At 24.2% G+C, this 14,375-nt stretch overlaps 1 protein-coding gene across 5 annotated transcripts in view; it reads right to left on the bottom strand.

Annotated features, from left to right (window-relative positions):
- Positions 1–14,375, bottom strand: part of LOC114132709 (SCY1-like protein 2) — a 153,670-nt gene that overhangs the window by 67,486 nt on the left and 71,809 nt on the right. For 4 of the 5 annotated variants that reach the window (XM_027998242.2, XM_027998243.2, XM_027998245.2 and 1 more), the window contains exons 3-4: positions 9,693–10,058; positions 4,016–4,130 (exon numbers count right to left, since the gene is read on the bottom strand). In XM_027998242.2, the coding sequence (XP_027854043.1) occupies positions 4,016–4,130; positions 9,693–10,058 (481 nt within the window). Of the gene's footprint in view, positions 1–4,015; positions 4,131–9,692; positions 10,059–10,134; positions 10,749–14,375 lie in introns of those variants that run through there. The other variant, XM_050206476.1, reaches the window with a different exon arrangement.

The raw sequence follows: 14,375 nt of genomic DNA, 5'->3' as shown, positions 1-14,375 counted from the left end.
TTAATCGTTTAATCGCAGCTGTGTTGTGGAAAATGTATTTTTAATTACAAATATTATTTTACACTACGACCGAATGGTAAGTGATTTATGGTGTCCTTATTACTTCTTGACTAGTAGTTGCAACAGCATTTTATCGTCTGCTTCGATTTATTGGCAATGCTCTTGAAGAACAAAACCCAACAATTTATTTGCGTATGAGCATGACGTATACTAATAACAATATAACGTATTGAAATCCATCTCGACATAGAAGTACTCGAAACGCAGACATTGACACATGTTTTCCAGTTACAATTTATTTAACCCTACCTTAAAAAATAAAATATCGACTGTAAATTTTCTCATAATTTATTACATGCATAACAGCATTTGTACGATTCAGCATATCAATTTAGAAAAATTAAAAGAATGACACGTTTGTGCGGAATTTCACGCAAATCGAATTTCAACAAAATGTAACGGTGCTTGAAAAGTATATATTTATTTATTTATAAACGGGTAAGTACCCTTTAGAACATTACAATAATAGTACAATGAATAATAATAATTGCATGACAAATAAATAACCGATATTACAGTTTGATTGTAATGAAATTGCAAATAATTAACAGTAGAATTTAATGCTACACTAATATTGTGCTTTAAAACATAAAGCGACAGAAACAAAAAAAATAACGATTGTGGGTGGTATGAGACTTGTCAACTATAACCAAATTACATTTACTACAGATTAATTTAAAAAATTTATACTGTAAATTGTCAGCCTGATTAGTACAGAGAAAATATTTTGCTAACCAAATTATAAAGCTAAATTCTAAGTGTGACTTAACAAGTGAGAAGTATAATATTTGCATAGAGTTTATGTTTTTGAAATTTTTAGTGTTTCTATAAATTAAACCTAACATTTAAACGCTTTACGTTATTATGTCATAAATAACACCTCGTCATAGTTTTTTTTTATTATTTACCTAATCTATTAATATAAGTAAGTTTACATATTCTTTATAAACATTTTTTAATTTGAGCTCTATTTCAGAAGAAATTAAAATATTGCGTACCTATGTAGAATTCTTTAAAGTTACGTTTATAATTTCAATAATATAAATTCGTTAACATTTTACATAAAATAATTTCGATTTCTCAAAAATATATTTATAATTAATTTTTTGGTTAATGTTTTCTTTGGAGTTCAAAATTACTAAAGTTCAATACAATATTACTCTAGACAGTAATTCATTAAATATACAGTTTAAATCTCGTTGATCCTTTTCACACTTGGTTATTTTCTGAACAGTGACACTTAACACGAACATATTATATTGTTATAAATAAACTTATAATACTTATATGATTAGGTTGAAACTATGTTATTCTATTTGCGACAAAATTAAAGTTCAAATATGATAATTAATTTAATGGATTTTATGTATAATATGTTACTTTAAGTTAGTACCTACCCTGTCAACGTGGTACTTGAAACGTATAAAATGAACTATGAAATGTGAGAGACTCTATTGTGTTTAATGTTACTAGTTTACTACGTGATACAATACAATCATTTGAACGATTGTAAAATTATTTCTTCTTTTCTAAATTTGACGTTAGACTTATAATTTAAACGAAATGAGTAAAGTAATGATAGAAGTTATGACAATGTGACAATTACAAAGTTCCACGTCACAATAAATTGTACCGATTTTTCTTTTAGAAAAATTATTAATTATTTAACATTTGTCTATTGGTCAAATTATACAAGACATATTTAAAATTAAATTTTTTCAAAAAATGTACCTTTTAATGTAGTGAAATTTATGAGGTAATGTGATGAATAAATATAAAAAATTAAATTAAAACCTTGGTATGAAAAAAATAATAAAATATTCGTTGAACCTACTCAACGATACTACGACTATATACTAATATTTTTTTCCCTATATTATTATACTTTCACATTCAAGATTTATTTATTTCACTAACATATTATTATATGTTTTACAATAGTGCAATATATATTATTATACATTTTTACAGTGCCTGGCTACTGAATTTAGCATAGCACTTTTAGTGGTTGGTTAATGGTGTTTACAGTACTTTTTGTACATAAAATAATGTTAATTATTATTTATTGGTTGAAAATGGGGTGAATTAAAAAAAAAAAAATGTAAATGTACTTTTATTATGTTTTTTATTTTATTTGACTATTTATGTATTTTTTGTTTGTTGTTTTGGCTTTAAAAGCTTCATGTACATTCAATACACCTTTTTCACATTCAACAAGGAATAGCTTTTTGATTTTTTTATAAATTAATGCGATTGTTGATTTTATCATATGTGTTTACCTATACAGTAAACGTGATAAATAGTTTAAAACATTTTTAGATTTTCATCTTTGAGTGTGTAATTTCTGATGAAAAATTGGATGTTGTTTCTACATTAAAAGTTACTAAATTCTTGAACGTTATTTTTTAATTAAAAATTCATAATTTTTATATCTGACAATTTAATGTAATATTCATGATAAGTTGTTCTAACTATATATAAAAAAGTACAATATATAAAATAGTATAAAAGAGTTTAACAGAAAGTTATATTAATTTGTTATGAGCGTCTGAAGTTAAAATGTGTAGGTCATTAGATATTTACCCTTAACATAACTATTTTTTCTTGAACGTTTTTTAATATTTTGTTGTTTCTCAAAAACAAATAACAGTAGATAGTAGTACACGATAACTTTCTTCAAGTATTGTACATGATAACTTTATATATATATACATATATATATATATATATAATGAGATTTTCAGAATATTTTATTCTTTTTGATGTATTTATAGGCATTACAAATTTTGGATTTTTTAAGATTTTTATATAGTTTTTGTTGTTAAAAACAATCTCGCTGTGTAATATAGCTTGAAAATCAAATGAATGATACCATACAAGGTTTTCTTATAGCTGTATCATAATATTTAAAATATTTTACCAACAATTATTTTTGTAAGCAACTGAAGATAAAATTCATCAAGATCACAAAAGTTTCCAAATTGTTGTGCAGTTAACAATTTATAGAATCTTCAATTTTTATAGTAAAGCTTTAAAAATTAATAAAATGTTTCTTATTAAATGTGCATTCTGAAACCAAAAAAAAAAATAAATGTTTAAGTAAAATATTATTTATATACTTTTTAATTTTTAATTTAGACGAAAATACATTTTAAACAATGAATAACGATGTAAATTATTTTGTAATATTTCAAAAATATTAATCGTTGAGGCTTAGAACTTTTACGTATAGGTATTATTATATTTTAATTTTATTCATAAAATGACAATTTAAAATGTATTGTTTCTGACAAAAGTGAACTTACTTTAATACTAATAGTAAAATAAATTGCTTTAATAGCAATAGCAATATAAATTAATCATAAAATACACTTAGTGATTTAAACTGATAGGCTTAGCTTAGAATCGTTTTTTGTATATAATGATAATATATCATTGAATTCAAATTTAACATAATATCCATTACGGTGACTCATTCAACGCATAGTGTTGCTATTTACTAGTAGTACTCATTTGACCATCTTCTTTTAACTTGTAATCCCATAGCACATTTGAAGAGTGTGATTGGCGATATAATTGTATAATGAACTTTACATTTGTGCTTAATAGTAATATAGTTATTATACTAAACAGGTACGCTTACAGTAAGTGCTTAAATAGTATAAGTAATAGTATAGTTAATAATACTAAATAATATGTGAACAGATGTTCAGAGAAATATAAAAACGATAATATTCTAAAATAACATTAATATTTTTGAAATTATTTTGAGAGGTATAAAAATATAAAACCATGTAATTTAAAGAAAATATCAATATTTTTTGTAAATTGATAATAAAATGTTTAGGTACTAAATTAAAAAACATAAAAACAATCTATAATAATATATATACAAAAATATAATACTACCAAATGCTATAATAAATTGAATAAGTTAAATATACGTAGTACATACCAATGAATTCCAGACCACTAAGTTTCCAGGTTCCTGTTTTTGTTACAAGTATACTGCTCGGGCAAACATTATGATGATGGACTTGAGGTGATAAAAAATCAAGGGCTTCGGCAATCTGAAATTTATTAAATTAAAATTATATTTGGAGTATAATTTAAACTGATGGTGTAAGTCATGTTATTATTTCCACTTTTAATTTCTAAGCAAAGTGATTTTTTTATATATAGCTTATAATTCACCTATTCTGATTGAAGATGTATAAAATAAGATCACAGAGTATTATTAATTTATGAATTCGTTTTTAAATTTTACGGTTTTTGTAAAACTTTTTTTATAAAAATCAGAAAAAGAGCAATAAAATAATTTTTATTTTGTGATGACGTTATAATTATATATATATATATTTTTTTCCTTAAAGTGTTTTTATATTGTTATATTGCGAGTATAGTATCAATTCTATTAATATATTTATGTATTAAAACATTAAGAAAAATCATGTAAAATTCGTTATAAGGCAACTATTCAAAGTTTACGAGAAAATTATAAAAAAATAACCTTTATAAATCAAAATTGAATAATCTTATTTAAAAGATATTTCAAATTCAAAAATGTATTATTTCTATTTTTAAATTTTAATTTAAAACGTAACACAATACATGTAATAATCTTGTGTATACACAATAAGTATAAACTATCTGTTTTTTTTTTAATATTATCTTGATTAGTTATTTATGTTTGTATATAATATAAACATTAATTAATTATATTACTTTTGATTTTAATTAATTTAAAATTTCCGTTTTTCAAAAATTAGAATTTTTCAATAATATATTTATTATCAAACTCATTAAAAAAAACCTTTAAAAGGATTAATTAAAATTATTAGACTGTTTTGGGGTATAAATAAAATATGTGAAAGTAACATCAAAATTATAAATATTATTTCAAGTATATACGAAACTATGGGATCAAAGAAATATTATTAAAAAAACACTTAATTTATTCATTATTACTTATTCAGTTGCACGTATTAAAAAATAAGTCAATCTGTAAATACTAATTGAATAATGTTTACATAATTTTAGGATAATAATATCAATATTATATTTTAAGCAAACAGTTTAGTAATTTAAATTTAATGATAAATTATTATTTTCATAATTTATTTATAAAGTTGTTTTTCTAATTAACATGAAAAATATTTTTTTTTCTTCTAACAAAAATGAAGAAATTATTTTTGATAATAAATGAGTTATTTTTATAATAAAACTAAACTATTTTTGACTTAATATTTTTCAATTTCTGTTTGAATATTTTTTTAAACACCCATGAACTTACTAATTTAACTCATATACCATTTAATGTCATTAAAATACAAATTAAATTTACATTTTATATACAATTTAAATTATTGCAATTCTACTAAATTAGTATTGTAATACTCTACTGCAGTAGAACAATCATTATTTTTAGTATAGAATACAAAAATAAATATAACTGTGTAAACCTGAATAAATATAATTATATTAAAAATACACTACCTACATACTTTATCGATTACAATACAAGATATCAGGCCCGGGAACTAAGGAATCATTTTATGCAGAAAAAAAAATATATATATATATAAGTTTAAAACATTAAATATTTCCAAGTAGGTAATTATATGACTTTTTCGATGATTTATAAGCTTATTAAAACTTGAACATTTCAGTGACCAATACAACATTTTATGAATATTTCTATTGCTGACATCATTATTTCAGTATTAAAATATTCAGTGGTCGATACTTAAGTATTATATTGAAATAATTTTCAATTATTTCTTAGAAGTATTATATTGAAATAATTTTCAATTATTTCTTAGAAGTATCTTTTAGAATTAATTTATAATAATTAAAGAAGAAACTTTGTAAGGTATAAATATCAAATAAAATTCGAATCTATATACGACAGTGCTTCTTATTTCTCTCGGCACCTCTTCGTGATTCCTACGAAGAAACGACGCGTTATTAAAAATCTTTAAAATGCTTAACGTATGTAATAGATTGAGATTGCCAAAGTTATGTTTAGCTTGCACATTCCCTTAGGGCTCAAATTGTTGAGCTATTAATTTAAATTACAATATCTAGCAAAGCAAGCTTTTGTCGTTTGTCAATATACCTACCTACCTAGTACAGAAGTGGATTTAATGAGCATAATCTGTATACGTGGGTACGTGCAGAGTAAACACGATGTTATTTACTATTTTAATACAAAAACAATTTATTACAAAACATATAATATAGGTACGATCATAGATTATATTACATTTTTTAAATATCAAAGTTATTACGATATTTGTTTTACTTATAAATATAAGTACTATAAATCAAAAATAAAATTAACAACAAATAAAAATATTTTTTTTCTATTATGTTATGTACGTTTAATTTAAACATTTTAGTTAAATTATTAAAAAGCTATGCCTTTTTCTTGTTTCATTAGCCAACCTACATTAAGTCAACCACATTCTGAACATTAAATTAAGTGAGTGCAAATAAATAATTATAAATAGCCATACAATAAATCGTTTAGTTCTTAATTTGCATCATTTTCAGATAGCTTAAGTAGTTTAAATGACAATAAATATACGTATGAAGATTTGTTTTTTTATTTTTAAAAAAATAATTATTTCATTATTCATATTTTTCTTTCATATCGGCGAACGACGATGTACAAATATTTAGACCATATTTTAATTCTATACTTATACACTTCACATTGCCGTTTTTTTCTTTGATTTGATCTTTTGAAATAGTTTTTTTTCTGATTTTTATCTTAATATGAATCTTCTTTTTACCTATCATACAATTTACAGAGGACTAATATTGATTGCCGTGATAATATTATTTGATTGAATTATTTTCAAATTATGTATGTATAAAAAAGAAATAAATTGCAGATAATGATAAATAAAACATGTATAAATCCAAAATTTAAAAATCACCATCTTTGAATGATATACTTGACATATTAATATTTATAATAAAAATATTTTTTTTATGATGTTTTAAAGTAATAATATTATTATTCTGTATAACGATCACTATGACAAATTATTCAATACGTTTAATTCTACTATAACCACTCATAGTTATGACGTATTGTTGTTTTGAAGTATAGAATAACTCTTATGTAACAGTTCATTGTTGCCTTCGAGCATTATTAAATCGTTTAATTGATTATCTGATGAAGAACATTAACCACAATTCATTTACAATACATTTATATTAAGGTATAATATACAGTTTTAATTACACATATGCATATTAATTTCAATTTGAGCTTAATTAAGTAATTTTTATTACTCAATTAAAAAAATTTTCAATTTTATAATATTCTTTAACAATATTTGTAGATACTGTTTCTGATATATGAATCGTGGTCCTCTAAATAAAGTCCTGTTCACTATAATAGCAAAATATGCCATAAAAATGAATTCCCATACAGATTTCTGTAGAGATTTAATAGTGCTTAAATAACTAGTAAATTCTTGACGTAAAAACAAAAATAATCATTAACTTTAATACCAATGGAATCAATGAATAACAGCCAAATGGTTGTATATCTTAAGCTCCGAAGAACATACGACCGTGTCGCTGTGGATCATCTCTTGTCAGATCCATTTCCATGACTGTCTAAGTTCTAAGAAGACTTAAGTCCACCATAAATCCAGTGCTTATACTTTTCAGTTCAATGTTTAATATATTTCAATCTAAATTAAACCTCGATTCTAATTGAATTGTACTCATTCACTTTCATATTGATTTTATTTGTTCGTAAGCTCATTGTGCCATTTTTGATATTTCTTATTTTTCATCTATGCAATAATTTTTTCATTATTTCACTGCACTTATCTAAGTAAATTATAATAAAAATAACAACTACGTACTGCCTCACTATATCTATGTTGGAAGTATTGTTTTTGTCCCATGAATAATTTCAATATCACAGTGCTATAAGTAGATTGTGAGGACTATATGGTTTTTAATTTTTGTGCTGTTCATCAAATCAAATAATATTATTGAAATAAAATTATTTCACAACCATAATATCAACACTTAAAAATCACAATAAGATTAAGTAGTTGATTATTATAAAAAGCACTAAAAATAATTATAATATATAATTAATAGTGTTTTAAATATAATTATATTTTTTGTTAAATTATTTATTAGGTTAATGACAGCAGTAGAATGTGAAAAAAAAAACATAAAAAGACCGTTAACACTATCATAATAGCAGTCAAGATGTGTGTTGTTGATGCACGGTTTTTACAAATTTAATAAAAGCGTTTAATTGTATATTTTATTACATAGGTCGTAAATTTTTAAATAAACGACGAAATAGGTATTTTATTTTTTTTGAATAGCTATTGTACGAATAATTAATATAATTAAAGTATAATATGTATGTAGTATATACATATATTATTATATTCTTTTATTCAAGAAAACATTTTTTTTTCCAGTACAACCTAAATGGATATTATAGGACAAAATAATGTTAAATATGTGTTAAAGATAAAAATATAAGTAAATTTTATATTTTAAGTTACTTTATTTCTATGATAAATATAATCTGTAATAATATAATAATGTATTATTTTATTATTATTATTATTATTATTATTTCTTTTTTTTCTTTTTTTGTATGTATACTAAATATATATATAATAAACCACAATTTGAAGAAGTTAAGTAGGTAGTTAACTATGCCATTGATACATTTATTGACCAAACAGTAAGTGAAACATAAATGTGTAATTTGGATAATAATCTTAAAAAAAACTGTTTGATAAAAAATTTAAAATATAGATGAAATTTAGATAAGGTTAGGTAAATAAGAAACTATAAAACCAGACTCATACCCCTGGTTTGATAAAATATATTAAGTAGCGATTGAAATAAGAATAATAGCTTAGAATTAGTGGCTAGAAAACATAAATAAGAAAGAAAGTTTGGAATCATGTAGATGCCATCGGAGAGAAGCAAATGATACACAACATGATTACAGAAAGAGTAAATACATACAAATTATAGTTTATGACATAAAGATATTATATAACTACGAATGTCATATAACAAAAGAACAGCGAGCACGTTAAAACTTGAAATAAGACTTTAAAAATAAATAGAAGTTCTGAAAACCAAATATTGATAATTGATTATTACAATCAATACAATCAATGAAAATCAATGGTTAACAATTTTTATTAAAAATTGATATTTTCTCTTTTAATCAATACACCAGAAACGATCAGATAAATTCATCACTAACATATGCAACAATTTAGTGGCAAACAAAATAGTTAAAATAAACCATAGTGACAAGGTTAAAAAAAATACTCGAGGAGTATAATAAAACAGATTTATTTTAAATCCGGTGGAAAAATTATATTCTGCGAATTAAGATGTATATCATAATTTGTCATAATAAGTTTGGTGATTATTTGAGTATTGATTTCGAAAAATTTTAGAAAAACATGACGTCAGTGTGAGTATTGTTTATCGAATGACAGCTGTATAGCTATTGTATAACAATTTTTGTAAAAACGTATACCTTTTCGACATACGAACGCAGTTATTGATTATAATTTGACTGCAGTCGTCTGACACGTAAAAACCCGACTCACCTGTCTGATGCCGTACTTGATTTCAAAGTCCAAAAAGTTGTATTCCCTCGCGTGAGCGGGCCGTGGCATGGCCGTAGTAGTGATGATGGACGCACCAGTGGACGGTGGCCCGTTGACCGTCCGACCCCCGACGGACGCCTGATACGCGAGTATGTTGGCCAGACTGGCGATCACCGGCTCGGCGGCAAAAGCGAGCGTGTCGTTGCAGTCCTCAACGGAATGCACCACCTTGAGTATGAGCTTCGGCTGTCTGAGCATCTCTAAGTAGTGCACGCTCTTCTTCAGTATCTCCGTCACCGTCTCCTTCCGCCTGGGCTTGTGCAGCTTGTCCGCCAGTTTTTTTTCGAAAACGAATATCGAAACCTCCTGTAATCAAAACAAAGTGAAGTTCTTATAATTTATTACAAACACGACATTATATAATATTATGGAACGAGCGCACTTGCGAGGTCGGCGGTGGTTTACGAGTGACTTGACTTCGACGTCAGGTATTAACAAATTTACACGGCCCGCTTCCCATCTCGAAACGTATTTATTAAATTATAGTAAGGAGACATTATACAAAAGTAATTTGTTCCAAAGCTCCGAAAATCATTTTGATGACTCACTAATATTTATGGTTTTTATGCTTCATTTCAAATTTAATAATTATTCGAGAAGCTATAATAATATCAGCTGACGTATTAGTATGCTATGTTGATATAAGATTGTACAGCTTGACTATGGATACGAGTTTGAGACATCGTGCCGCGCGTTATATTTTTAATTTTCAAAAACTCCGTTCTGCAGATAGTTGTATATAAAGTACCTATAGAATATCTAAGAATAACAATGGATTATCAGTATACTATATCGAATGGACCTATCGTAATCTTCCTAAAAAGTGTATTTTTATCCGCCACTATAGAAAATTCCTGGTATGTATTATACTTCCAACGAACGCAACAAAAATATTTGATTTAGAATCAACTATTAAAAAATAAAAATCACTATTATTTCCAGAAATATTTATTTGACGAAATATGTATGGGAATAAAAACAGACGCTCTCAAAATGATTCTGTAATACTTTTAAATTTTAATATAACATAAAAAAACAAACAACATAATATTCCCGATCGTATTATTACCATAATACGTTGTTTTGATACTTATAATAACAAAAATTTCTTGGAAAATTTCGGCAATTCCAATATTGTTATTTTACTTCGATGACTGAAAAAATGCATGAAATGAATTGTATTAAAAAATAAACTATCGCGCGAATTGGGTGGATATGCGTAGTTACAATACAGAATCGAAATACATTTAATACACTTTACTATATGTATTTACACATACATAAAATGTTTGTGGTTGGTTAAACATAAATAGCTATATTTTTTTTTAAGTATACTCATGGGGAAGTTCAAAGTAAGATCATTGAAAAAATGCCATATTTTAATTTTTACAATTTCTATCTGTTTTATTATTTAAATAAATCATAGTTATCAATATTGTATATTAAAAAAAAAAAAAAAAAAAATGGAGCTGATAGTCTATACTCGCTCTTTTATGGTTTATGAATATTGAGAATGTAGCCAGCTAATTTAAGATACACAGACACAACCACAATATTATAAACATGGTAATTTATTCCACTATGTTTACCTAAAATTGTGAAATAGGGTCTCAGTGAAAACTTTTGTTACATAATATTTAGTATACTATATTAATTATACCTACATAAGATAAAACCAACTTTTAGCTAATGTTACTAGATTTCAAATTAATGAAAACACAATAAATACATAACTCTTATCCTTATTTTAATGTGTGTTATTAAAATATAATACAATATATAGCTGTTTTATATATATATTATGTGTTAAAAAAATATGTTAAACAATATAAAATATTGTATATTATATAATAAAAATTGTTACTAATGTTTATTAATAGCAGGTTTGTAAATCTTTTTAACTTTTCAGGTACCATTATAGATACTATTGAAATAATTGTAAGTTGTTGAAAATTTAAACTTTATTTTTTGTTCAAAATAATTGTAATTGAATAATAAAATTCAATTCAATTTGAAAGTAACCTAAAGAAATATTAGTAAGTTATTTGTTGTGTTATAAAGTATTATGGCATTATGTGTTTAATAATCTTATTAAATTAAAATAAATATTACAAAGTTATTGGTAAAGTATTTGTTTTCTTTTAATTTGAATAACCTGTATTGTCTTTAAATTTTCTAAATGCTTTTCAACTTTAATATTTTGTCATTAAACTACAGCGTGCATAAAACGAATATTTGAAAACCATGAAAAACAAGAGACAATAAATACGACTAAGAATAAGACCCTTTGCAAACTAACTTGTATATTGATATTTATGTGTTTTTTAGCACAAAGTTTTACTGTGAAACTACAAACAAACAAAAAGATAAATGTATTTTTACGTTAGTTTTCACACGCCTTTCATTTATAATAAATGTTCCATATTATTCAAGTATTTGCTTGGTCATTCATTATAATATGAGGTTTTCATCTCATACTTTAATGTATTGTGTAGATTTAAGTTTACTTTAAAATATAAAAGAAAAATAAATATTTTGAAATGTTTCTATTATCATCATTGAATAATATTGACATAATGGGTCAATAGAATAGTTATATTCATTTAGCATTTTCTTAAAATTTTAAATTTAATTTTAAATCATTAAAAAAAAAAAAAACAGTATAAATAATAAACTACAAGAGACAACATAACATAATGTATTTGATAGGTACATCACAACATCAAGTTATACACCATTGTTGAGTAAGGAACTTGAGTCGGTGTGTATGAATGAGAATCTAAATTCAATTCTCCCGAACTTTTCATTGTACATATTATCATGAATCAGTATAAAACAAATGTATATAATTAATAATCTGATAGCTTAGAAAATTAATCTCGCTCTTATGCTTTAGTTACACAACAAATGTAAATACGAAATAAATAGGTACTAGATTTGTTAGTTTTATCGATATGATTGGATTTATACAATGCAAGTCATTAATGAGTTAATAGTATTTATAATTTTAGTTAATTTCAACTTATTAACTAACTTTCTAATTTTATGATCCAATAACTTAATTTTTAATTGAACAATTTGCCTCTTAAAGTTAGTTAAAATCTACTTTTATTTTCCTAATTAACACTAATTTAGTTAATTTTGAATTTTCATACTATCTAGAATAATATTTGTATTTATGTTCGTTTATAACTTTATCTTTTAAGTTCATAAAATAATAGGTTGTATAAAATATTTTTAGAAAAAAATAATTATAATGAATTGTTATTAACTGTGAATTTAATGTTTATATTTATAAAATATAGATAATAATTAATTTATTATATTAGTTATTACTAATGTTATAGGAGTAACATATGGTTGCTGGTTTAAAGAAATAATATTAGTCATAAATGCACATAATTATATTAATTATAGTATTATACTTATAAATTTGATAATAATGGATTGTGGCCATTTCAATAATTATTCATGGAATATGATATTATTATATCTATATTTAATAGATTTTTATTTTTTACTAATTACTTAACTTAAATTTAAAATAATTAATTAAAATTAAAAATTAATATAATATAATTTAAATTATTACATCGAATACAAATTATCAATAACTGTCAATCGTGAATTTTATAATGTCTGTGGATAGTTTACAAAGTCACACAGTTTCAAACTCCGTTCGTATTTTTCTCGTATATGATTTATACCCGAACAAGTTTCACTCTAGAAAAATGTAGTAAAGTAAAATAAATAACAGTACATGTGCCGAACGAACGATGTGCATGGTCTATAATAGAATTCTTTCGTGAAGATCTTTGGTATTTTTTAAAAAAATATATAAAAATATCTTCGACTATAATACAATCGTTTTTATATTCCCGTTTACAATTGTTTTCTATGTATATCTTTAAAATAATTTTGATGCGTATTCCGTTGAAAATGTTGTCCCAATATTGACTTCCAACAATCTTTCCTACTTGTATAGACTGTGTATGTGCAGGATTTAAATGTTTGTCAACGTTATACAGATGACAATGCAAAATAAAATTGTATTCGATCGAATATACGGAACACATAATATTATGGCGTTTGTGGTTAAAAAAATAAAAAATAATTGATACTATAATATTGTATAATAATTAATGGAACTGTAAGCCGTATGTGTCACAAATTCACCCAAATATAATAACCGTATAAGTGAGACTACACATAACATTTCACTACTCGTCAGGGTTGTAGCCATGATAGGTAGTCTGACAAATATAGGCATTCCCCCTGACTTAATGGTTTAGGTTATCCTATACATCAATATATTAATCGATTTTCAATGGTGCCTATTTGACAACGATTAAAAATAGTTAAAGATTTTGACCATATCGCTGCGTTTCATTGTAATGCGTAATCGTGTACCCATATACTTACTGATAAAACGATGTATCGTTAAGGTGAACCGATAGTAAAAAGTATATTTTAAATAAGATATTGTTTTGATAACGTGTATTATATTTTCGTTGCTTTCATTTACCGTCAATGCGGCAGAGACAAAAAAGTCAGCTATTTCGTTTTCCATAATATTGAAAGTAATATATATATAAGTATTAGAGAGAGAATTAGTATTTTAAA

Source organism: Aphis gossypii, chromosome 1 (genome assembly GCF_020184175.1).
Source record: "Aphis gossypii isolate Hap1 chromosome 1, ASM2018417v2, whole genome shotgun sequence".
NCBI classification, from domain to species: domain Eukaryota; kingdom Metazoa; phylum Arthropoda; class Insecta; order Hemiptera; family Aphididae; genus Aphis; species Aphis gossypii.
Note: the sequence above shows the minus strand (reverse complement) of the source record. Positions and strands in the feature narration are given on the sequence as shown.